Raw genomic sequence first — 27014 nt, forward strand, 5'->3', positions numbered from 1 at the left:
ATAATGAAGAGAAATTACACTAAATACTAAATTGAAAAGCTGGTGTTTATTCAATATTGATAACTTGTTTTCAAGCAAACTGTTTTTAACCCCTTAACAACTGGCTAGCCCTAAGGTTTATTACACACTTCTCTAACCTAAGAAAAGCTCCATTAGTTTGTATTGAAGTCCCTGTAGTTACTGAATAATAATCCTTTGTATGAAGTAAACCTGGATTGTTAAGGGGTTAATTACATTTTTGCAATATTTTTGCAATATTCAAAGGCAAGTTATGTCATTTACTGTGAGTAAATTAGACATTACAAATTTAGCCTTGATTAAAAGGAGTGTAGCAGCCAGCGTGGCCCCATTATGGTCCCCTCTGTCACACATGAAGTATGTTTTTTGGCACAAACATTTAACCCTTGTGTGGTGTTGAGTCTGTGGGACAATTTTCAGTGTTTCCCAAAAGAAAAAATGATTATAATAATAGGTAGTACATGTAATTTCTTATTATTTCAACCCCAGATTCTTTGGCCCTTGCTCATTTTCTGTAAAGAACATATTAAAAAAGCACATTTTCAGTGACTTCATGCTGAACACCCCCTACACATTTATATTACCCATGTTATGTTGGGGTGAACCTGTGGGGAATAAAAGTGTAGAGGTGCTGTGTCCCTTCACTCTGTTCTCGTCCTACCCAACTTGCTATCAGTGCGTGTGTGTGTGTGTGTGTGTGTGTGTGTGTGTGTGTGTGTGTGTTTGTTATAGTTGTTTTAATTGTTATAGCTGTATTGATTGAAAAAAAGACACACTGACTAACAAATACATCAACACAAGGGTTAAAATGTGTACTAAAAAGGGAAAATCTTTTTTTTTTGTAAGAGCAATATGTAAACTGTCAAATAAAAGTTCTTATATTATTAAAATACTACTTTACAACAATATACTCATATACTACAGATTTTATACTTATAGCTTCAGATGAATGGACACTAGACAGTGTAACTTTGGGTGTCAAATTTTCAGTCACAAGCTAACGTCCATTGCTGTTATGCTGGTTTGGTTATGAAACTGTCATAGTGACACTGATGATGCAAACTTAGAGGTTTGTGCTATTGAAATGTGCAGTGTTGACGGAAACACATACTTCACATTCAGCGGGACAACTGTCAAAACTAAATTGTGTAATGAGATCACACATTTCATTTATTCTTCTCACCTTTCCTGTTCATAGAGTGCTGACTGATTGATGACTGGCCTTTACTCTCTCTCTCTCTCTCTCTCTTTCTCTCTCTCTATAAATATATACATATATTTCTATCTCTCTCAGGCTCCACTCACCTGTGTCTCTCAGCCACTCCCCTGCCTGCTTATTAGTTTCTGCTCAACCAGTTTGTCCTCCCTCTTTACCCGCCTGTTTACTGTATATAGACTCAGACTGCAGTGGCGCCTGAGCCTCACTTTGCCTGAAGTTCCTCAAAGACACAATCTCTCAAACACTCCCGTCAGATCACAATCTTTTCTGAAACTCCTCTCCCGAGACTTTTCTTTTGCCTCACTCATGTCACTGGACCAGGACATCTGCTACCTCTGTAAGGAGGACCTACGGGACCCCGTGTCCATTCCTTGTGGACACATCTTCTGCTCCATCTGCCTCAAGACCTACTGGGATCATGCCGACCACACGGGTCAATACCTGTGTCCTCAGTGCCGGGTCACCTACAACAAGAGGCCTAACCCACGCCGCTTGCAGTCATCCCGCAGCTCCTACAGCCTCAGGCACTCAGAACCATCCCCACCAGCCCCTCCATCACCTGACTACAACTACGCGGGCCCCAGGGACGTGGCCTGCGATATCTGCATCGGCAAAAAGCTCAAAGCTGTCAAATCATGCTTGATGTGCCTGGCTTCATACTGCGAGAAACACTTGAAGCCCCACTATGAGTCAGCCACCTTCAAGAGGCACAAGCTGGTGGACGAGATTGGCCACCTGGACCGCCAAATCTGCCCACAGCACCAGAAGGGTTTGGAGCTCTACTGCCGAACCGACCAGATGTGCATCTGCGTGCTGTGCACTGTCAAAGAGCACAAGGGCCATGACATGGTATCAGCTGAGCAGGAGCGCACCGACATGCAGGTAGGATAACTTTCATCTGTCCGGAGAGAGTTGCATCATGTGGCCGTTTTCACCTTTCAGTTTAAGTTAGCGTTATGATGGCTATTTTGATCTTATGTACATTGGTATATTCATGCTCTGGCTACAGATCTCTTCTTGTGTAGCTGCATTCTAAGGCAAAACTGTTACAGTATGTAAATTTAGAGTGTGTGTATTCATTTAAATGCTATTCATTGTCTGTGTGTGTGAAACATCACATCATTATGGTAGATCCAGTGTCGTTTATATTGTGTAATTGAGGTTTTTAGACTCAAAAATCTGTTAGATAGAAGTTCAGCGGCCTCAGCACTTTTATTGTCAATAGCTGGGTAGGTTAGGGCTGTGTCCTTCTAGTATGGCTAGCATAGCAAGTTATTCTAAGGCAGAGTGTCTTGGGGCCCATGGCTGTGGTGGGTTGAAGGCCAAAAAGACTAAACAATATACAAATAAAGAAGGTATATAGGTTTCAAAATGTATTGAAAAATCACCTACATTACATATATACATTTTTACAGAACACATATAAATATAAATATACACACATATAAAAAATATGTTTGCTCCGGCCAAATCAAATGAACCAAATTTGGGAAGTTATGCTCTAAAGGATTTGCTAATAACATTTTCCCTGTACTTGCTTTATATACAGCCTGAAAAAATAGAAAGTGGGACAATATGTCACAGCAAGCTAAAGCAGAAGAATAGCATATGTGTACCTCAATTAACATAAAATAGCAAAATAATGTTATATCATTTGAAATGAACACAGAAAAAAATGTTCTGGCAACAACTTACCTATGTGCTTCAATTTCTCATTAGTTTGAAAGGGAAAACTTGTCCAAACTTGCAGCAACAGCTCTGAAAGAAATGTGAAAACACATTTTTGATAATGCTCTAACTGAAACCTGGTCGAATTGGATTGGCTACTGTATAAAAAATCTCTAAACTGTACTAGACTTAGGCCCTACAGAACTGGATGGATACCCCCTGACTTAAATCACAGTGGTTCACATTTCCTTTGACTCTGCAGAAGCTTATTGAAATCAATCTTCCATTTCAAATCTCCCCTTAAAGTTGGTGTTTTGTCCTTGTATTGCTGTACATTTCTGTTGATAGGTGTATAGGAGCCACACAGGGAAGCAATTGGTCAAATTTAAGAGAAACGATCTATCCTCAGCCTGTCATCAAAGATGAATGGACAGTATTTATTGTTATTTGCCAAACCCCTAAAACAAACAGATCAATGTGTGATCTCCACCTGGCCAAGGCACAAAGAAGTCGTTTGTGCTGTATTATACCCAAGAGAAGGAGTGTACTTTTTGTGATAGCAAATGTTCTTTATTGTTGCATCATTTCAGTTGGTCCCATGACCTCTCTTTCATTTAAAAGCTAGGCCTAAAATCATTCTGCCACTAATGTACTTTTTCATATATAAAAAGGATTTTGTATTTTAGGCACTGTGAAAAATAGTGTGCAAAATATGGTGCACATGTACAAAGTGTGAAAGAGGTTGTTAAAAAGACGTAAGTCACTTATAAACAATACAAATTGCATATTGATAGTGTTTTGCTTCTTCTTAGCAACGTCTGGGTGCCACGCAGGCAGAGATTCAGGAGAAGATCCATGACAGAGTGAAACAGATGGAGGAGCTGAAGCAAGCTGTGGATGCACTGAAGGTGAGTGAATGATGAGAAGTGAATGAGGCAATGACTAAGCTTAGAATCGCAAAACACCGGGCTTCATAAGAGGTCAGCACTAGAGCGTCAGTGAAAAATCTCCCTGCACTGTTTCACTAAGAAGGTGTGGGAAACAGGGACATAGCTAAATGCTCTCACATTAGACCACAATGCACTGCAAGAAAAACAAGAGCTATTTGCATGTTAAATAGAATTTAGGCATTGATCAAGCAAATATCAAATACTGCATTTTTGTTTTAATTGTGGAAACTACATGACTTGTGTTTTCTTTTTAATGGACATATAGCACAATCTCTTAGGAGTGATTTAAAGACCACAAATGACTAAAAGAGTAGAATAGAGTAGAATAGTTCATAACACAATACAGTGCCATATAATAATTCAGAATAGAATAGAATAGAATAGAATAGAATATACAAGGATTTGATATACTCAATGAAGTTGAAAAAGACAAATGAGTTCATAGTATAATGTAATGGAGCAAGACATTTCAGAATAGAATTGAATGTAACATAACTGAACATGTCATTATATAAGAAGACTAAATAGAATAAGGGGTCCAAAATATAATATAATATAATATAATATAATATAATATAATATAATATAATATAATATAATATAGACAACTAAGAATATAATAGAATAAAACAGAATAGGTCATAACATAGCAGACTATAATATACTGAATAAACTGAATATGACAAAACAGTTTAGAAAATACTGGAACAAAATAGTACAGAATGAAACAGAATAGATTTGAATAGAATCACAAGTTAAAGAGGATAAAATGGAGCATGTTTTTTCTGCAGAGTTCGGCGCAGCGGGCATTGCAGGAGTGTGAGAAGCTTTTTGGAGACATGCTGCACAGCATCGAGAGGATGCAGCAAGAAATGGCCAAGCTGATCTCGACCAACAAGAAGATGGCACTGAACACAGCTGAGGGCCACATGGAGCGCTTGGGCCAGGAGATCGCTGACCTGAAGAGGAGAGACAACGAGCTGACCCAGCTCTCGCGCACTGAGGACCACATCCACTTCATCCAGGTGAACAGGCCTAGCTGGAAATGCAGGAAAGGCACTGAGTAAAGTCAGCATGATTAGCCAGACAGAGTGCTGGACCCTTCTGTTTCAGTGTGCATAGTCATTTGTTCTTAATTCGTTAAGGCTGCTAAATTGCTAAAAGTTAAAAGAATAGTTTAGCTAAAAATAAAATAAAATTTCCCCCTAACCCCAAATGTAGTTGATCAAGACAAGTTTTGTGCCCTAATTGGTGCTTCTTGAGTTTGTAGCTATCTGGAGCTACGAAGCTAATGTAGCTACTGCTGTATGACATCATTTTGTACTTAAAAATGTACAAATGTATGGACACAATAATGAAGTCAACATCAAAATCACAAACAAACAAATCCACTTGTGAGCATTTAACTACTTAGTGTGGTTTGAGGCATGTGTGTGATGATATAGCACTAAATACTGCATGATGCTAATTAGTGAATATGTTGGCTACATTAGCCTCATAACTCCAGTGGAAGTCAAAGATACAAACTGCAGACATCAAATATATCTTGGCTGATTAAGTACATCTGTGGATGGAATTCAATAACTGTGAATTCAATAAATCCGAACTGTGCTGGAGCTTCTACCATTCATACACATAAATATATCCACTGATCGGCCAGTACATTTCCTTGTATCTACTCTTACTGACCATTTTATCAGGTCCATTTACCCTAACTACTTTGTAGCTAGTCTATTAGACACTCCTACCTTGTTGGTCCACCTTGTAAATGGCAAGTCAGAGACAGTAGCTCATCTGTTGCTGCGCAGTTTGTGTTAGTCATCCTCTAGTCCTTCATCAGTGTTCACAGGACACGGTTGGCTGGATATAGATTGGTGGACTATTCTCAGCTCAGCAGTGACACTGAGGTGTTTAAAACCACCAGCAGTACTGCTGTGTTTTATCTACTCATACCAGCACAACACACAGTAACATGCCAACACCATATCAGTGTTGTTGCAGTACTGGGAATGATCCTCCACTTAAATAATACCTGCTCTGTGTGTGGGGGTCCCGACCGTTGAACAGGGTAAAAGAGAGCTAACAAAGTATGCAGAGAAACAGATGGACAACGGTCTATAAAGTGGTAAGTGGAGCTGATAAAATGGACAATGAGTGTAGAAACAAGGAGGTGGTCCTTTCAGTGTATGTACACTTATATTTGTATATAATAAATGTATAGTATAACTGTCAATCAGTGTACATGCAAGGTAGATGTAACGTACCAAAAAAAGTGGGAAGTCAGTGTATATAACGATATTAAAGAAAAAAGAATATATATATATATATATATATATATATATATATAAAGCCAAGAGATAAATAAATCATATTGTTTCTCCTTCTGCAGAGTTATCACATGCTGTTAGCTCAGACAGACGCTGAGGAGCTGCCCTCGGTCAGTGTAAACCCTTACTTCTCCTTCGGCTCTGTCACCAAGACTATCTCGGAGTTGAAACAGCATTTAAATGAGTACAGCAATGAGGAACTGGTCAAGGTGGCCACCACAGGTCAGTACACTTACTGCAGTGTACATCGGTCAAGGCCTATTATTTTCATTCAGTCTCATTTCAACATTTTAAATCATGCTGTTTAGTAATTTATTCTTGAACAGCACAATCTACTTCTGTAGTGGTATATACTGTTGCTGACGGCTCTAAATTCTCTTGCAGTGAACAAAATGCCCTTCTGTCAGCTGGACGACCGAAAGAGGAGGAAGACCATGAAGTGTAAGCTAATTAAAATGGGAAACGTTAGACTTCCTGCTGGAATGTTGGAAAAGTCAACACCAGTGTCGAAGACATTTTTTTTGGCTGGTCACTAAGCAACTGTTTGCATTTGCATTGATACCATGTTAATGAATATGTATTAGGCTCCTTTAAAGAAAGCGTGTGAGTAACACATGATCTTACAGTCATGACGTGAAACTATGTACAGATAATGTCCAGTAGATAAGTGTGCTCTGTTGGCCGTCACTCCCTGTGGGTGTCTTGCTTAGCGCAGAAGTTCTTTTCTTTTTTTTTTAACAGAAAGTACCTAGAGTTCCTTCTATTTCCCAAGTGTTATTTTGCCATTTACAGTAGCCAATATCAATTTCAAAGGCAGAATCGACCAGTTTTCTTTTTGGCTGACGTTGCTTAAAGTCTGTAAGGCATGTAATCATTATTTCTTGGTAAAAATGAAGATGTTTTACCTGAGTTAAGCCCCTTTCTCTATCTTTCCTGTGTCTCCAGCTGATGAAGTTGATGTGTACAAGACTCGAAGCCTAAATTCTACTCCCCGCAGCCTGGCACCACGCAGCCGGGATGAATTTCTCCAGCGTAAGTTTTTGTGCTTCAGTGTCTTTTAATGCACTCATATATACAACAAACAGTGATTACATTAGTGGACTGTCTATTTGAATATAGACTGAGGTCATAAAGTTCAAGGGCAAACTACTCAGTTCTTGTCAGTTCTTCTCTTTTGAATAATTTACAGCATTTTTGGATAATAAGTCTTAAAATGAATTACTCTATATTATACCTGCAGTTTAAGGGGTTAATTCCTTTTCCTAGACATGATTAACCAAAACAGATTAGTGGAAATCAGAGGAGTGTAGTATTTATCGGTGCTCTCTGATGTGTGCAATAGGATATGCTGGGACACATTAGTTGCTTCATTAGATATTACACAAAACTGAAACACATGCTGACCTTTGGCCCATTCTAGGGCAGGCTGCTGTGGGAGTGGTCCCACAGCATTCCTTAGATACAGGATTTGTGTGTGAGTAGACTGAAAAAACTGGCTCGATCTGTTAGGCAAGTGGGCGTAGGGCTTGTCAAGCGAGGCAGGACGTTCCAAGAACTTGGGCAAAATTTTTTTTACCAGCAATAGCATCATTTTCCAAACTCCCAGACACCTCTTTACCCCCTGGATCAAACTTAGCAACCTGCATGCTTGTTCTCCATTTAGCTGGGTGTTGTTTGGCACAACAAACATTTCGACTGAGCCTCTGTGTCCCTGAATGCGGATGGTTTGGGGAATTGTTTGTTGTTATTCTCCAGCTGGAACCGTTTAGCCCAAAACGCTTGTTGTTCCTGTCCAGCTGAAAGGTACAATAAAGCCTGAAAGCCACAAAGGAGAAATTGAGTGTTTCATCTATTGTGTGAATTTGGAGTAGAGCCCTGATTAATGCTGAGGAGGGTGGAGCCGTAAGCCCATCTCCTCACTTGCTTCACAGCATGAATACACTACAAAACACTGTTACTCGTGCAAATCAATCCATGGTGGTTCGCCAGCTATAAAACATTTCCCCTTACCCCAAATATAGTTAATCAGCCAAGACATGTTTGAATTCTGAGGTTTGTTTCTGTAGTTTTGCACTAAGCTACAAGGCTAACATAGCTAAAAGTACTGAAAGCTTCAGAATCAGTCATACAAACTGCAAACCACTAACTAAGTTCAAACTTCCATAAGAAGATGACACTCACTTGTGTAGCAGTATGGCTGAACATGGCTGTACAACAAATAGTAACACAAAGAGGACAGAGGAGCCTTTTCTAAACTTAAGTAAACTGGTTTATGCCGGTTTAGCTGGTCACCTAGCATGGTCATGCTGGTTATCCAGAATGCCAGCTTCCAAAAAACAACATCTGCTGGTTTTGTTGATGATCAGCCTAATAATTTCCATTGCTGCTGACCAGCATACCAGCACTGAAAACCCAACATATGCTAATCTATGTGGGTTTTTCTATCAGGGATACCAGCAAAACCATCTATAAATGTGATTTTTTCTATCCTTGGGTCCATTTGTTATCAATAATAGACTGTTGTACAGTGTCAGAAACGACATGAACTAGTCTACTTCAGATTACGTTACAATTTGACATGGTTTGAGGCAAATGTATGAAGATTTAGACATGCTAGATGTGGTATTAGCTTGTAGTACTTGTTAGCTTGATTAGCATTGTAGCTCCAGAGCAAAACTAAAAAAGCAAACTTCAGGAATGAAACAGTTTGGCAATCTTCTATATTTAGGGTAGGAGGAAAATTATGTAAATTCACAAATCCTTGACATATGAACTAAATATAGCAAATGTAGTACAACTCATTTCCAGTGAATTCTAACGTAACTGCCAAGGGTGTGCAGTCAGTCTGAAGTGTGTATTGCCACTCTCGGCCCTCTAGATCAGAGACGGTCACGTGGTTCCTCTGGCAGCCGCCACCTCCTAATGTCCAACCAGCTCTGAGAGCCGATGAGGTGGGCAGACTCTAGACTTCACCTGCATGCTGGGCCTTACCTCATTAATGGTCTTGTAGCAGTGCTGACCAGGGATCAGCTTTCTCCTTGTCTGTACTGATTAGTGCTAACCATTAGCAAAAGTAATCCCAGGTCAGCACTCCTACCATCTTTAGGTTCTGTTATCTTTGTCTTTCTTGTATGAAGAACTTGGCTATTTAACGGTGGTTAAATTTGGGGGATAACATGGTGGCCACAGCATTTGTTTCATCCATCTTTTAATTTCATCCATGCCTGTATGGAGCTTTGGCATGTATAATACATATGTTTTTTCATTAAAGAGCCCATATCATGGAATTTTCCTTTCTGCTTTGAAATAAAAGTCTCTGATAGAGAATGTAAACACTGTTAACATTTCAAAACACATAATCCATTCCCCAGTTCATGGAACCAATAAAGGAATAATAAGCTGCAAAAAAAATAGCTTTTTGTTATGTCACAGGAACCAAAAACTAATACTTTTACACATTTTTACTTCTACATCCACAATGCTTTTACAATTCCACGCAGCCAATCAGAACATAGGTCATTTACATATATCATTCTCAAATTGCCTTTTTAATTCTAACAGATAAAAAGAGGCTGGAAAATGTTTATTATTACACATAAACCTCAGAGAAAAATAAATGCAAGAAAAATATAAGATATGGGCCCTTTAAGTCACAAGAGAGGCACTGCTCTTTTAGAACTCCTAAATTCCAAAGCTCTAAAGTCACTCAGGGTTTTTACATGGATCAAGATCATTTGTGCATCTTTTAGCACATAGGTGGGCTTGCCACTGTCGTACACAATTAACCCCTTAACCTGTAAGATTCCACATTTCAATTTCTCACACTGACAGCCTTGCTTAGTTCTATTTTGCATTTACGTTTCAAAGAACTACAGAATATTTCAAAGTACTCCATACGGGAATACTCCAGATTTTTCTACCTAATGTTTTTTGCTGCATCTGTGGCATATGGTCAATTTCCATAGATGATAACTTCAGTGTGTTTTCCTGTAGTTAGAAAAAGAACAAAGAATCTGTTGATTCATGATACATCTTCACAATTGTAGTAGAAGTCAATGGCCAGATGCTTAAGCTACTTTTACTAATTGCATGGAAAATATTGAAATGATTGTCAGTGATAATTCCTTTTCAAAACTGAAACAGTGAATAACTCTAGCTCTGATTTCCTCTGCTCTTACTGATAGACGCCTGTCAGCTAACTCTAGACCCAAACACAGCATACAAACAGCTGTACCTGTCTCGAGGGAACAGGAAAGCAGCCCTGAAAAGAGATCCTCAATCCTACAGTGACAGCGCCCAGAGATTCGATTGCCTCCCACAAGTTTTGTGCAAAGAGGCCCTGTCTGGTGGGGCCTACTACTGGGAAGTGGAGTGGAGTGGGGAGGGAGCCTCCATAGGCATAACCTACAAAGGCATCAAGAGGACAGGCTATGGGGACTCAGCCAGAATCGGCTACAATCGCAAATCCTGGAGTCTTTTCTGCTCCGACGCCAGCTACTCAGCCCGCCACAGCAAAGACCAGGTGGAGATCAAAGCTCCCTACTCTTCCCGCATCGGGGTTTTCCTGGACTATGATGGCGGCACTCTCTCCTTCTACAACGCCTCTGATTCCATGTCACTTATCCATCAGTTCAAAGCTTCTTTCAGCGAGCCGGTCTATCCTGGTTTCTGGGTGTGGTATGACTCAGCCATCACTATTTCCCACCTGTAGAACTGTTGTGTTTTGGTGCTAGAGCTGTTCAGTGGATACTTTATTGTAGATAATTAGGGGGCATTATGAAATAATTCCAATATAGAACCTTACAATTTTTGTAGAAACTAATTTTAAACAAATTGCCTGTAAGTGAAGTTATTTACAGTATGATATCTGGTCGAGTACCTGTATTGTGATGATATGAAAAATGGTTTACTTTTAGTATATTTCCCAATACTATATTCCCAAGTGTAATCATAATTTGCATACTATGTAACACTAAGCTTTTTTTGTGAACATGACGAGAGCTAATGATCAGAATGTACAGTATCTATATGTTCAGAATTTTGTTTACGTGTGATAAAAAATCAATAAACTTTATGTTTGAATCTGAAATGGCCCATTATTTGTCAACTATCAAAGCAGCTACAGAAGAATGGATTTCCTCACACTTCAGTTACTGGCTCCTTCCAAACAAGTAAACAAGTAAATAAATGAATTAATTCATCTTCTAAGCCATTATCCTCCCGGATCCTATCCCAGTGCTCATTGGGCACAAGACCAGAAACACCCTGGACAGGTCTTCAGTTCATCACAGGGCAGATACACAGACATACACCTGGGGGCAATTTAGTACTGCATCTCCGATTGTCCTGACTGCATGTCTGTTGGAGGAAAGCCATGCAGACATGGTGAGAACATGCAAAGTCCACACAGAAAGGACCCTGTTCAAAAATTTTTAAATGGTTTAAAAATGGATGTAATCTTACAGAAATTACTGAGAAATTCCAGTGGTTTGATCTAAAATTGCACATTTTAAGTCATTCATGGGAAAATGATGTATGTATATATATCACGTAAATGAACTGAAGTGTCAGTCACTTTTTCAGGTCAAAACATTAAGAAAAACATTTCATGTAGACAGACCACAGAAGTGATTCAGTTAGGCTGCCCTCACTTCAGGTTATGTATAAGTGTAATGACCAGAAAGCTGGGCAGACAGCTGTTTAAGGTTACCTACAACACATGCATTTATTCACTTGTAAAATAATGGTTAATTAGCATGATAAATGATTATGATAAGCAGTACATTTTGATAGTTGACTCATCTTACCCCTACATAGCCTCCTTAATGTGGCTCACAGAGCTGAAGGGAGCCAGTGCACAGAGCTGAAGGGAGCCAGGGCACATTGTTTCACCTGATAACAGCAAGATCTGCTAAGAGGAATTCCACCAATTTTTCAAAATATCTGTATAATTCAGTCATTGAGACGTGAACAAATCATTCAGCGTAGTTTGATGTGAAGTCATTAACTGTAGGCTTAGATTTCTCTACAGTGGTGGTGAGAGGAACCAGAAGTTGTGATGTCTACAACTCAAAAACTGCTATTTTGTTTACTACCCAAAACCATCAGTGAACCTACATGTGTCTTCTGATTTTTTTCATATGTAATGTTAATCATGTTAAAAGGAGTCCTGCTGGTGACATCCAATATAAATAAAAATAATGCGTGGCCACGCCTTATTAACACATGGGAGCGAGATCCTAATGCATGACTTAGTAAGGCCATGACTTAATCATCTCATTCCCACGCCTTACTAAGTTGTGGCCACGCATTCTTTTTATTTATACAGGATGTCACCAGCGGGGACCCGTATAAAACAGAGGTAAATATGGAAAATAGGTTTTCTTTAGGGACTATTTTGATTCACAACCCCCTTTATGTACCCCTCTGCCATGAAAGGCTTTTAAATATACACATGTTTTAGGCCAAATCTTTACACACATCCTCGAAGCCTTTGTAAAACAATGTCTCAGACATCAGGTGAGGTCGTTTCAGAGGTACTAACACCTCAGACGTCTGGTTCCCATCACCACCACAGTGAACAATAATGGCTCTGTAAGTTTATCTACAGTGTTTCACATCAAACAACTCTGAATGATTTTGTTTGCATATTAACCTTAAAAAGGGTGAAGTGCAGCATCATCAGACTCTAATAACTGATTGTTAACTACCCCAGTGGCAGATTTTCACTATAATGTATAATGGATGCATTTTTGACGATGGCCAACGGTTACTTTCCATAACTGTGTTGACCAGAAGGGTCGCCGTGCTCCTTGGCCACGCCTCTGTTCACAACGCCATGCGTGCCCCTGTCCTTCATTAATGGATTTTTATAATGAAATGTATCAAAGAATTATCACAAAACAATGTCTCAGACATCAGACAACGCATTTATGAAAATTTTGTGTAATACTGTTCTGTGATGAGGCATGAACGCTTCAGACGTCTGGTTCCTATCAACACCACTGTGAACAATTGTGACTCGGTACGGAGCATTTCACATTAAACCACAGAAATGTGAAGATGGGTGGAGTTCCTTTTTACTCACAGAACAAGTGCGCCATCAAGTGGTCGTGTGGTCTCAGATACGGCGACGGTAGAAAGGAGCACAGAAGCGGGGAACGCAAACCGAATCCAGGGCTGAGTCTCAAATAGCTCCCTACTCCCTATAAAATGCACTAGGGACGTCATTACATTACGGTTTCTACACTCAGGCGGTGCATTTAATGATGAAAAGGAAGTTGTGTCACCTATGGCTGAAACTTAAATTAATTTTAATCAGATATATAACACAATATTTTGGCGTAAATATCGCTATTTCGTGACTTACATGGCGCACTACATAGCGAGGTGCGAGGCCAATTGAGATTCGGCGCAGCGCTGTCAAAATAACATGAGGGGTCACAATAATGCTTGCACGTTTTAATCTATGCCATTATAATCCTCTTTTTATTATTTCTCCACTCCTAAAACGTAACTAATTACAATGATAAATGTTCTTTCATCAAGTAACACCAAACAAACGACTAGAGTATTAAGTAAAGAAAATACAAAAACATTACTTACAACAAATACATGAATCTGCACGTCGTAACGCACAGTGAGGGGCTCTTGAGGTGGTGATGTGAAGCTGTTTGTTAGCCGGACGGATTTCAGCTGCGCTCCCATTCAGTAACATCGCGCCGTGGAGGGAACATGGCAGCACAGGTGAGAGAGCGGCATCCCGCTTAAATTGAACATTTTTCTGTTTGTTTCGTGTGTCTCAGCTGTAGCCGAGGCATATATATGTTTTGTATCATTACATACAACTCTTAAATGCGGTAGGTAAAACAAAGTGCGCTCTCAAACGCTGAAATATGATGGTTAGTTAGCTAGTTAGCTTTTCCTAGTTGCACATGTCTGCCGTGATAACTTACTGAATACTTATTTACGTAAACGCTCTCTGCTCGCTCACATTTACATGTATCAGGCATATATATCCGTTCTCCACTCCAGATATGTGAAAAGCCTGCTTAGCTCAACGTTACAGTTAAAGGTATTTGCTTTTGTTAAGTAGCTACTTGTCAGCTAGCTAGGTTAGCCAGCCAAGTTAGCCGGTTGGCTAACCCAGGAGTGTACTCAAGCGACGGCGTGCGAGCAGTAACGCAGTCGCTTTAAATACGTTCAGAATGTAAAACACCGTATGCTCTTGCAATTGCTTTGTCATTTATTTTGTGTTAAGAGTTTGCTGTTTGTTAGTTTTAATAGTCGGAGCGGGTAGCTAGTTAGCTAACTTAGCTTGTTCGGCAACTTTATATTGTTGTGGCTGAAGTGTCACTATGGCAACGTGAGCAGTTGAGGCACGGGCTTCACTGCTTAGTGATGAAAACCTGCTAATTGTATTCATTCTGTTTCTAAAAGATGGCAACCACGAAAGTGCCCGAGGTGCGAGACATCACCAGGATAGAGAGGATTGGTGAGTGATGTGGTGAACCTATATGGAGCGCTTACATATTATTCAGTATAACATTTGTACGATTCTTGATCACATGTTGGTCTGTAACCCAACTAGGTTAACGATATAGCGTGGTATTTTTGATACTTCTCCAGCTTGAGGCCTGTCTGTCGACGCAAAGAGAAAATTAGTTTTATACGTTTGTTTTTTCAGGTGCGCACTCGCACATTCGAGGCCTTGGGTTGGATGATGCCTTGGAACCGCGACAGGTAAGACTGCTTTCATTGCTATTTCTTAAGGTGTTATTCCAAGGATGAAAGTGAGACACAATGAATACTTCTGCTGAAGGACTGAATACAGGATGTGACCCTTTTTTTACAGTACATAATTTACTTCTGTTTGCTTGTCAGGTGTCTCAGGGGATGGTGGGCCAGCTGGCATCTCGGCGGGCAGCTGGTCTGATCTTGGAAATGATTAAAGATGGACACATTGCTGGTCGTGCAGTGCTTATTGCTGGCCAGCCTGGGACGGGCAAGACTGCCATAGCTATGGGTATGACTTATATTTAATTTATATTTTTTATATTGTTCTTTAGCAATTTACTTCATGTAATACTAGGTTTAAAACTTACTGAATCATTTATTTCAGTTGTAATCACTTCATAAATTAGTTCTGTGCAAAGAAATGACAAACCATTATTGTTCTCTAACAGTGATGCAGTCAGGCGCACACTGTGTGTTTTGAGAAATATTTTTCTTTAGTGTCAAGTTAATGTACGTTTGAGTATACTATTGTGTACAGGCAGAACCTATGATTTGTATGTTCAAAACGCTGAGTTTAACTGACATGCTACGTGGAACATAGCCTCTATATACAGCTCTGTCTATGAACAATTGTCACTAAAGCTGTTTCAGATTAACACATTGCACTGGAGTACAGGGCAGAAATGCTGAAAAATAGAGCAGCTTTGCTTGCCTAAGACACTCAAAAACAAATCACTATATTGAAGTTTATATTTCACATTTATATTCAGTCACACAGAGTAAAGTCTGTATATGTATCTGCAAATGCTGACTGTTCACCTTAGTTTTGGTCTTATTAGTCTACGTGTATCCAATCGTATTGGGGAAATGGTTCTGATTGTGTTTGTGTGTTTTTAAAAATGGGCTAAAATCGCACAGTCTGCTCCTGGAGGGAGTATGCCGAGGCTTAACGTTTAAAGTGACTGGTGGCTTTGAGTCTGACTGCTGTAGCATCTACACTGTGTGAACAGACCCTCGATCACTGCTAGCTTAAGTTGCTTTTTTCATCAGCATAGCAGTGTTTGTGTTTACGTTTTGGTATATTTATTGTTGACACATGGTAGCTGGTGGTGTCGGATGTTGGATTATTTATTTATTTGTTTGTTTATTTTTAAACAAGTATGAGTAATTGAGCACCGTTATTGGTATTGATTCATCCCTGTTCTCTAAAAATTCATAGCGCTGGAAACTGTTTACAGTGAATGCTGAAAGACTTGGGTTTATATGTAGGAATAGTTATTAGAACATGTCTTAATACTAGATTATTGATACAATCTCATTGAATATGTGAATGAAAAATAAAAAGCTATATTATATAAAACAGTGATGCATGAAATTATAGTTGGACTGCAAAATTGCTATTTAGAATAAGTTGGTGAATAACCAGTGTAGTGTAATTTTGTAAAAAAGTAATTTTGTCCTACCATGGGATATCTTTGTGAAAGTGTTTTGTTTTGCTTGGGCAGGCATTGCTCAGTCACTTGGTCCAGACACACCATTTACTGCTCTGGCAGGAAGTGAAATCTTCTCTCTTGAGATGAGCAAGACTGAGGCTCTTAGTCAGGCTTTCCGCAAAGCCATTGGAGTCCGAATCAAGTAAGTAAACCTACTATGGGTCGTTTTCAGTGGTTAAAGTATAATTTAACAACTACAAACAGAAAGTGTTTCAAATTAGTTGTATGTCTTTAACTCTGTTCTAGCTGTATATGATTTAGCAGAGGAGGCTCTGTAATTTGTAATGGACTTAACTGGGTGATTTATATCAGATAAAGCTTCTGTAATTTCCCAATTTTGGCCAGACTGAAAAGTCATATCTTGGATTTTCACGTTGGCGTGTGGTGTGGAGTGGATCGGCCTATTACTGAGGGAGCTCTAGGTTCAGCTAATTGCAGAAGGCCATACGTTCTACAGTAATAAATTGTACTGCCTCCTTTAGTTAAACTAGTCCAGGTTGAATAGGGCTTTAGAGAAATGGGGATTGGTTTGTATTGGTTTGTGTTGGTTTGTATGAGCGTGTGCATTGTGTTTGTACAGAGAGGAGACAGAGATCATTGAGGGCGAGGTGGTGGAGATTCAGATTGACAGGCCTGCTACGGGAACGGTATGTTTTCACCTTTGGATTTTCATAAATCATTTGCTTAATTGCATTAGCTTGTGTTCTCACATGTACTTTCCATGATCCCAAGACCTTCAAGCATTTCAAGCACTGCTCATCATCATTGCTGGTTATTATGACTATAACTAAGGATTAAAGCGGTGGACTTTGGTATTCTATATAGTGGGTTCAAAAGGTCTGAGACCACTAATGAAAAGGCTTCTGTTTTGCATCATTTAAAATAAAGCTTTTCCCCATTATATATCAACATAACAATGTGAAAAATATTTAGATGTATTTTAGAATTTCTTAACATTTAATATGACCCCATTTTTACTTTAATATCTTGGTACAAGCTGTTCATTCTCTTTAGTTTTTAAACTTTTAAAATGGTAAAACTTGGTTTATTTCCAGGTTTAAATGAAAATATCAGATTTCCATTGTGGTCTCAGACTTCTGGTCACCACTGCATCACTGTATGATTGTTCTTTTTAGAGTGAAGTACAAATGCGGTATTTGTCATATTGCCAATTTGATCTAAATCAGTTCGATTTACTATTTACAAGGAGTTTTAAACAATAAAAATATGCCTGTGATTGTGATGGAGGTAGCCTAGGGAAGCAGAGACTGATAAACTCCAGCACACACCTCTATTCTTTTAATACAGTTAATTTGTTCAACCAAAAAAAGGTTATTAAAGATATTTATCACAAGGTGGGGGAAATTAACTTCTTATCATGATGAACGTGACTGATGCATTTGTCGCTGCTGGGGTACAGCTGCATAAATGGACTATAAGCTGTTTCAGTTAAAATTCTAGAATAGTCTTCATTATGGCTCAGCATGTTCTGCTGAAAGTTATTAAAGTGCAAAATAATGAATGTCCTTAAATAAACCCTGTTAGAATTAGGCTATTGATTCCCTTGTCTCTTTCTCTGTCTCTCTGTGTTCAGGGTGCAAAAGTGGGCAAGTTGACTTTGAAAACAACAGAGATGGAGACCATTTATGACCTGGGCAGTAAAATGATTGAAAGCCTCAGTAAGGAGAAGGTCCAGGCTGGGTAAGTGAACGTAAATGACCAGCCCTATAAATGTCTTTATATAAAATGCAGGACATCTCACCTACTCATGATTATGTTGGGTTGTACTTAATCTTAGTCATCAAAGATTAAGGAAATATGCTAAGTTGAAATACTTGCTTCTCCAGCAACAGCGCTATAGTCTGTGCTCTCTTTTGAAATTTCCATCCCAGAGTAAAAAGTTTGTGTTTTGGCCGGTGATACCGCTCACTGCTCATTTCCCAGTACCATTTCAAAACCTTGGACTGCCAGACATGAAATAAATTTTCTGGTAAACACGGTGAGCTGCAGCCATGGAAGCAAGTAAACGATCTGTGTCAGCAGAGATAGCATCACATTCTTGGCATCCTTCTAAAAAGCTACATGACCAGAGACGTAGTAAAATGCGAGTAAATGTTGGTGATACATTTGAAACATTGAGACTGCTTAGAGTCCTTAAGGACTTTAAGCAGCATGCCAAGTTAGCTAATTTTGTCCTGAATAAACAAGTATTGAGCTTCAGCTAAGATTAGCTAACCTTAAATTGAGCAGTGTGTTATCAGGGCTTAGAAAGTAGTAACTCCAGTTCCAGAGTGTATATTATTGGAGCAGTGTGCTTTTGTATTGGGACAACAGACTTTGCTTTGGCTACTGTGCATAGCCAGCCATGCCTCTAGCTAACGTTGACAGTTATAATAATCCACATAAGCTGATTTGTAAGTTTGGAAACAATGAAAAAAAAATAGCAAAGAAATTTATTAGTTTACAGTGTAGGACTTGTCTCAGTTGTTCAATGTTATGTTCGTCTTGCGCTTGTTCGTGGTTCAGTGTCTTTAACCTAGCAACCTTTGTGAGGTTCGAGTCTCAGGAAGAGGGGTCCAGGACAGAGAACTCTCTCCAATATTTTGAATTTGGACAGCAGTACCCATTTTAAATGCTTACTGTCAGTATTACATATTCCTTTAATATGTGTAACAAGACTGATTGAGCTTTCTGTCTCATTAGGGATGTGATCACCATTGATAAAGCAACAGGGAAAATCAGCAAACTTGGCCGCTCTTTTACCAGAGCACGAGATTACGACGCCATGGGTTCGCAGGTAAGCATTATTGCTGTGTCCTGGCAAAATTTCCAGCCCAAGTACTTCCAAATTATCTCCCAAATGTTCTGAAACTAGGTCTGGCCTGAACAGCATTGAACATGCTTTGATACTCATTGATTTTTCTGAACAAGCAATTGAATACTCATTCCCTAAATCACCAAACAATAACATTTTTGTTTTTCGTAATTAACCATAGTTTAAAGTATGTTTGTTACTGAAGCTCAAAATATATCCACTAGGCAACAGCGATGTATTAATAATCGGGGTGAAGCATAGCTGCTCGCAATGTGTTGTAATTTGCAGTGCTCCTATATGATCCTATAGGATTTCTCTGCTATCTTTGCTGTTTTAGCTTCAGTGGCTCCAGTCGAGGTGACATGGACAGCTAAACTTAACCAACTACTTATTTTTTCATTTTTCCATATATTAACCTTCTGGTTACACTGTCTTACATTAAAAGTAAAGTATGTATTTTTTCTTCTCCTGTAAAGTTATCATTTTGGAGATGGTTATCATTTTTACAGATGGCAGCGATATACCCAGGTATTAAAATATTTGGGCCAGCTCTACCTAAAACTAACCTGAAATATGTTGTTTGCACAAAGTGTCTTAGTACAGTGACCCGTATTCATCAAACTTGTCTATGGTGAAATCTGATAGGACAACAAGGGAAAGCACACGATCAATTTAGTTATCCGTCAGTTTGTTTTTTGGCTCTCATATGTCAAACTCAACCAGTACTAATAAAAATGAAAATGGAACAGTAGCACATGGCAATTCAATACATGGAGGAATTTTTGTTTTTTTGCCTGCACATTAGTATAAACAAATGCTGCAGCTATTCCATGTTAAACACAGCTAGTGCAGAATCATCTCATACATTACAATAAAAGTGTACACACATTCATTGATAATTGATCCATCAAAATATTGGCATTGGAAAATAAGCACACTACAGTCAATTAATGCTACCATCTTAAAAAGACATTTCTGTTCTCCAAATATTTTAGTCTTTCAGGTCTTTGTGACTTTTATATGATAAAACTGGGATATTGAGAGCAGCTGTGCACTAATTTCTATTCAGATTAGTCATTCTCTAACCTAAGGGAAAGTTCATGAACAAACTTTGTTGGCTTGACAAAGCCAGCTAATAGTGCTTCAACAGGTAAAGCAGTTGAAGAACACTTTTCTTTTCTTCAGTAACTTAATTGGGTTTATATATTTATTCCAGGTATTTGCTGTGGTGTTGCTATGAGGTTGCAGTGGTATTTCATGCTGTTGTTAAGGCATTGCTTTGTGTTTGTTAGGTGGTTACAGAGGTCTTGCTAAGTCATTGCAGTGCTATCCCAGGTAGTTTATAAGGTATTGCTTGGCCATTGGTATGTAGCATATATTATGTAAGTGGAAGGATGTTAAGCCTAATACCATTCATTCCTATACCAAAAAATATATTTGGACAAACACTGTATGAACGCCATAAATTAAATAATTATAAAGCAACATATTATGAAGAGGAAAACAGAAGACATCAGTAAATAGGGACGGAAACTGTGGTCACACATTCAATGGCTGTCTTGCTTCTGCACCATGTATGGGAAAACAGCTGTTCCTCAGGTGACTGAGAATATAAATGCATTACATAGACTGTGTCAACAAGAACAGTCTGTCTATTTCTACAAAGAGGGGGAGATCATATTAGGGTTGCAAAAACCATTCACACTGGTCTCCAGAACTGGGGACATGGGGGTGGGGCGAAGGTGTTCTGGTCAGATAAGATATGGGTCACCATGTTCTTGACAATTGGGTAAATGCATGTGTTGCAGTTCTCCCAGTTTGTAGGGGCTCAGCACCTTACTAAAACACTTTGTGATTTTTCCCTTTGGCTGTCAACTATTTCTGTTTGTTTATTTAGGCCTGAAACCTTGTTTCAAGACGAGCTCAATTTAGCATTAAAACTGTGAACCTGCAGATAAGCAGTTAGATTGCACGGCTGATGCATTAAATCCGCATATATCATTAAACATTTCAAAGGTATCCTAGATTTCTCACAGCTTCATAAGCTAAATATTCCTAATCTGTCTTCATCAGGCTTTAGCCATGTGCATTCTTGGTCGCGTTATCAAGCAATTTCATCTGCTCACAAAATTGTCCCGCTATTGCACATTTTATTAACAGCCTTGCTCTGGAATTGATGCAGATAACTGACCCATTTTTGGAGGTGCAATCACAGAGGCTTTAAAGACTTTCCAAGACTGCCCACTTTAAGATATGCTATACAATGCCTTTACGACACTCTGGTGATACTTTTTGTAGCTTTGTTTTGGATTTTATTTGTTTATTTTTTCATTCTTGCTGCCACTTTAGACTCAGTTTGTGCAGTGTCCAGAAGGGGAGCTGCAGAAGCGAAAGGAGGTCGTCCATACCGTCTCACTCCACGAGATCGACGTCATCAACAGCCGCACGCAAGGTTTTCTGGCCCTATTCTCAGGTCTGTCTTAGAGGCCTGAAACAGGCCTCAGATCAGGATATAAATATTGTTCACTATTATGTAAAATTTGACCTTACTGCTTACTGATCCAGCTTGTGCTTGCCTACTGTGCCTACAGGAGACACAGGAGAGATCAAGTCAGAGGTACGCGAGCAGATCAATGCTAAAGTCTCTGAGTGGAGAGAAGAAGGCAAGGCAGAGATCATTCCTGGGGTGAGTATAGCATGTTTGGCCGTCTCTTGGACAAGAATTCTTTCTGACTCTTATTTGAACCTGACTGCCACCAACCTGACACTGAATAAATCTCCCAATTTTTGCACCTGCTGATTGTGACAGTCATCAACAAGTCAGCAATGTTGAAAAAATGTTATTGTCAGCACCCCAAAATGAACTTTAAATTATACTTTAATTTATTAATTAACCAGTGTTTTCAAATACCATTTCAAAGTATGAAGAAAAGTAAAATCAACTTCATAATTGTTTTAAATCTGGCCTTGTGGATCTTGGAGGAGTAAAGTAGTAAACAAAACTAAAACAAGGTGTGTAAAGTGCAGATTCAAATCTGTTAAAGGTTTGAGCCAAAAACCCAAACGGAACGTGTATGGTTAGATTCTATCTAGTCTTGCAAACGAGACTCCTGCCTGTTGTCAAAGTCTCGTGCATTTTTTTCACTTACCATAGCTAAGAACTGTCTACTTTGATGGGAAAAGCCATTGGACATGCAAAATAACTCATTGTAGACCATGATTGTAGCTTGTGATGTAAGGGCAGGTGATTTTTCAGAGCAGGGTTATCACCAAAACAAACATGTAAACAAATGTGGCTTTATTTTACTTAAAAGCTATTGAATTTTTCCAAGAAAACTGTTCAGTAACATTAACAGATGTTATGCCATGATCTTGACAGTTTTTTCAGTCCTGTCACACAGAGCGGAAAGCGGCTTGTAACTGTGTGTTTCCCTTTGGTCATATAAAACCAGCTACACAGAAATGAGTGCACAAGTCTACAGGGATGGCCAATTACAATGCAACTAACACATTTCTGACAGTTCTAGCCACGTAATGTGAAAAAGACATCAGACATTTTTGTGGCTGTTTCTTAAAGCTTTCGACTTTTTTAGGCTTTAGTTTTGTGGTATCTGTCTATTTCTGAGTTATTAAAACTCGGCAATGAAATCTTTGTCTTTGGGCAAGAGTCCCTAAAGTTGTGTACTTGGTACAGGTGAATATCAGTACTGATACAGCTTATCAATACCAATAATTTTGAAACTCTTATTGGTGCTACTCTACATAATTTGGGGCAAAACAACAAAGACATGACATGAAAAGATGTAAAAAGGCTGTGATCATCTCCCTACAGTTGAAAATATTAACAACCATAAACAATACAAAATTAGTTATCTTGAGGACCGTTCACATTAAGTTGAAACATAGGTTTCCTAGCAGGTACGCTACGCAAGCTACCAAATTTTATCCTACTTGTAGTTTTAACTCGAGGCTGAAGTTGGCTTCCCATCTGCCAACTTGTTTCAATTTTCCTGTTCCACCTTAAGTGGTGCAGCAGTTATTATTATAACGCCTGAGACGTCAGCATGTAACTGTAGCACCATGTGAGGTAGAATGGAGAAAATTATGAAAAGATGACTTCAGCTTCATAGTTTTAATGCTTATAGCATGTTTGCTAAGGTGTTGCTATCAAAATATCCCACTTAGAGCGTTGTGTATTGCTTCACAGTAGGACATTTTGACAAGGTAGCACAATATGTCACAACATGAAGAGGTTACACTGAAGACGTAGGTGCAGTAGCCACTTTGTTTAGCAAGCATGCTGCACTGCTTCAAAGTTATAGAACCTTGTATTTGTAAGTATTGCGTTAAGTTGTTGGTGTTTACATGCTACATTTACAACTACATTACATTTTTTGCATTTTTCTGCATTATAATTACCTTTAAATTGATCTGAGACTTTTGAAAATCTAACCCTTCAGTCATGACAGTCAGCACAGAATGACACTAGACATTCAAAATGGTTAAGGTAGCCAGAGGTATGAGAATGCTTTCATCACATACAGCAGAGAGACCCTCCTGCTCATCTGAATCTAGTATCAACATTTTGAAAATGCTTTTTATGCAGAATGAATTTACGTTACATACATACCAATAGCAGCACTGTTTGTCCAGGAGCTTATTGATGTTTTGTTACTAACCAGTCAGGTATCTGGACCAGTTTAAAACCACTTCTTGATACTCATCCCTAATAATTGGACATTGTGTAATACTGAGCATATGTGTTTGTCAGAGAGTGTCTCCCTATTTGATTGTTAGCTTTGTTCCCCACTCCTGCAGGTCCTCTTCATAGATGAAGTTCATATGTTGGACATTGAGTGTTTCTCCTTCCTAAACCGAGCCTTAGAAAGTGATCTTTCCCCTGTGCTCATCATGGCCACAAATCGAGGCATCACCAGGTGTGTAAACGAGCAGGAAAAATCTGTACAAGTGTTACAGTGATTAGCTTTAGGCTCTTTGTTGTTCATTTTTTTTATTTGTCCCATTTTTGCAGAATCCGAGGCACAAACTACCAGAGTCCTCATGGTATTCCCATAGACATGCTGGACCGGCTACTGATCATTGCCACATCTCCCTACACTGAGAAAGAGACAAGGCAGATTCTCAAGATCCGGTACAAAATCAGTTTGTGTATCAGTATTGTGTATTAAGTAAATCTTCATGCTTCGGATCTTACAAGAATATGCTTTAAAAATATAACCCCTAGTGTGTGTAGCTTTGTTTTATACATTTCTAGGACAAAACATCCAGACAAAAAGAAAAACAGGGGTTTTTGTTACTGTTTTACTGAAGTTTGACTTTAAACAAAATTGGGGTTTGAACGTACATGATGAATATCTGCTCCAGGTGTGAAGAAGAGGATGTGGAGTTGAGTGAGGAAGCACACACTGTGTTGACACGTATTGGGCAGGAGACATCTCTCCGTTATGCCATCCAGCTCATCAGTACTGCAGGCTTGGTGTGCCGCAAACGCAGGGTAATAGACATACACTTGTACGCACATTTGAAAATTAAAGTACTTCTTGCCCACTAAATCTCATCTAATGTGTTCTGATCTAGGTTGCGTTTGTTTATGAAGAGAATGTTTACATGTTCTGGAAATAGTGGGGGAACTAAAGAAACTGCTGTAGTAGACAAAAATATGTAATGAATACTCTGGTACCACTTTCAGGAGATTTCAATCTCTTACCTCAAATACTGTGGGTCTGTGTAGAATGGACATAAGCCTAAGTTGTGGTCACTTTGAGTGGGTGTGATGCATATAAATGGTGCAGTGTGAAAACATTAGACCTGTTGAATGCCAGTGGTGCTGGAAGAAAGCAGTGTGCCTGATATGATGTGTGTTTCTCAGGGCACTGAGGTCCAGGTAGAGGACATTAAACGAGTTTACTCTCTCTTCCTGGATGAGTCGCGGTCTTCCCAGTACATGAAGGAGTATCAGGACTCCTTCCTCTTCAACGAAACACGTGAGCCCCCTTTATATTTATTTGATTATTTATTCATTTAATTTTTGAGGATTTTTGAAAACTTAAAATAAGTTTAGCATGATTTTCATGGACCCATAATGTACATTATATTTTTTTCCCACTTATAAAATTTAGGTGGTTTTATTTATTAAGCACCACTTAAAATTAATTTCATTAATCCGCCTTTTAGGGTGCTTTCACTTTTTCTTTAGTTAAGTTTGTTTTGAAAACTGTAAACTCTCCATCCATACTCTGGATCACACCAAAGTATTGAACCAAGGTCTACCAAAAATCATGTGTCTACTTCCAAGTTAACTGGTTCCGCAGGAGGAAACATGTTTTTCTAGGGAAAGAATTAAACTCCACAATATGCTTTTCAGTGCATATCAACACTGTACTGTCTGCATAATTTGTCTGCTTTAATGTTTGACTCTTGACATGTGCTCATATTGTTCTTGGAACACGAATTGTCAGTGAAGCACTTGATTTTGTGACATAGACTGTGTAAAGATGGATTGACAACCTGACTGATTGAATTTTAACTAATTGGTAATGCAGTCATGCGATCATGAAGTAATGGATATGTTAATTTTTAGTACTCTTGCGATTGCGATATACACTCACCAAGCACTTTATTAGGAACACCTGTACGTCTGCTTATTCATGCAATTATCTAATCAGCCAGTTGTGTGGCAGCAGCATGGAACATAGTCATTAAGCTACAGGCCAACAGTTTCATCTAATTTTCAGAGCGCTTGTGTCCCTGCCAAATTTTTTAACCAATCAAAGAGCATTTCTTGTGTGTTATTTGTTGCATTTCAACACTTGCAGTGTCCCAAAAACCAAGATTCAATTTCACAAAAACCCAAACTTTGGTGTGGACTTTAGTAATGAACTAGGTGTGATTCCTTATCACGTTACAGAAAAGAAATTGCTGAATGCTACATGGGTGGACATATGTTTTCATCAAAACCTTTTCATAAAAAATAACTACATTGTGCATTAAGAATATATGTCTCTTCCTTAATACTAAGTGACTATGACCCCCACATGTCTTGTTTCCCTCCTGCAGAATCGCTTCAGATGGACACGTCTTAAGGAGGAAAGGATGGAGAACCTCTTTTTATACCATATTTCTATGATGTTGACTTAACCCTTGTGGCCTGACTGTCTCCTGCTGGCTGTGAAGTGCATTCCCTCAGTGTTAGTTTTTTTTTTCCATGTGTTTAGAACCGGTTTGCCATTTGCTGAAATCAATGCACATTAAAACTATTTTTGGTTGAATTCCAAATCCTTATTGTGGTTTTTTTTTTTTTTTTTTTTTTTTTTTTTTTTTTTTTTTAGGATTTTAATTGTTTGGCCTTTCATGTTGTATGGGCTGAGGTTAAGAGGATTGCCTCCATATTATTAGAAAGTTACTTTTCCATTAAAGTACTAAAAAGAGGCCAGGACTGGTTGTGGATTGGTCTCACACTCAGTTTTAAAAGGATATAAACAGAGGTGACAGTATATTAGCTACACCTACCTTGTATTTACAGCTCTTGTTTGTTTTATCAGGTAAATCTATATTGGTGTTGTTAGTTTTACAGTTACTGACTAGTTGTCTATAGCTGTACAAATTTTTTTTTTTCCCTATCCCATCCGTTAGTGGAAAGGGGCCACTGTAGGACCAGTACTGGCCAGATATTTAGGTGTGAACTGTTCTCAGCACAGCAATGACACTAATATGGAAGAGAGTGTTGCTGGCACAAATGTGCATATAGCAACACGACAGTTACAGTTG

The 27014-nt window shown here is 38.8% G+C and overlaps 2 protein-coding genes across 3 annotated transcripts; both read left to right on the plus strand.

Annotated features, from left to right (window-relative positions):
* The first annotated feature begins 1404 nt into the window (after window positions 1-1404).
* ftr83 (finTRIM family, member 83) lies at window positions 1405-11271 on the plus strand. 2 transcript variants are annotated; one of them, XM_017701739.1, is made up of 8 exons: window positions 1405-2119; window positions 3718-3813; window positions 4647-4880; window positions 6245-6404; window positions 6567-6623; window positions 7128-7214; window positions 9061-9133; window positions 10367-10448. In XM_017701739.1, the coding sequence occupies exons 1-7, from the start codon at window positions 1544-1546 to the stop codon at window positions 9120-9122; spliced, it is 1272 nt and encodes a 423-aa protein (XP_017557228.1). In that variant the 5' UTR covers window positions 1405-1543; the 3' UTR covers window positions 9123-9133; window positions 10367-10448. The 2 variants fall into 2 exon arrangements, with proteins under 2 accessions (XP_017557228.1, XP_017557227.1); XM_017701738.1 differs by lacking the exon at window positions 9061-9133 and having other exon boundaries at window positions 10367-11271.
* Window positions 11272-13805: 2534 nt separating this feature from the next.
* On the plus strand, window positions 13806-26522 carry ruvbl2 (RuvB-like AAA ATPase 2). The gene is made up of 15 exons (XM_017701649.2): window positions 13806-13928; window positions 14622-14676; window positions 14869-14924; window positions 15066-15207; window positions 16424-16553; window positions 16992-17058; window positions 18006-18112; window positions 19115-19208; window positions 21576-21699; window positions 21818-21912; window positions 24045-24163; window positions 24259-24378; window positions 24612-24741; window positions 25117-25231; window positions 26304-26522. Exons 1-15 carry the CDS (start codon window positions 13917-13919, stop codon window positions 26327-26329), a joined length of 1392 nt encoding a protein of 463 aa, XP_017557138.1. The 5' UTR covers window positions 13806-13916; the 3' UTR covers window positions 26330-26522.
* Window positions 26523-27014: the final 492 nt, after the last annotated feature.

The sequence above is a fragment of the Pygocentrus nattereri genome, chromosome 23 (genome assembly GCF_015220715.1).
Source record: "Pygocentrus nattereri isolate fPygNat1 chromosome 23, fPygNat1.pri, whole genome shotgun sequence".
NCBI classification, from domain to species: domain Eukaryota; kingdom Metazoa; phylum Chordata; class Actinopteri; order Characiformes; family Serrasalmidae; genus Pygocentrus; species Pygocentrus nattereri.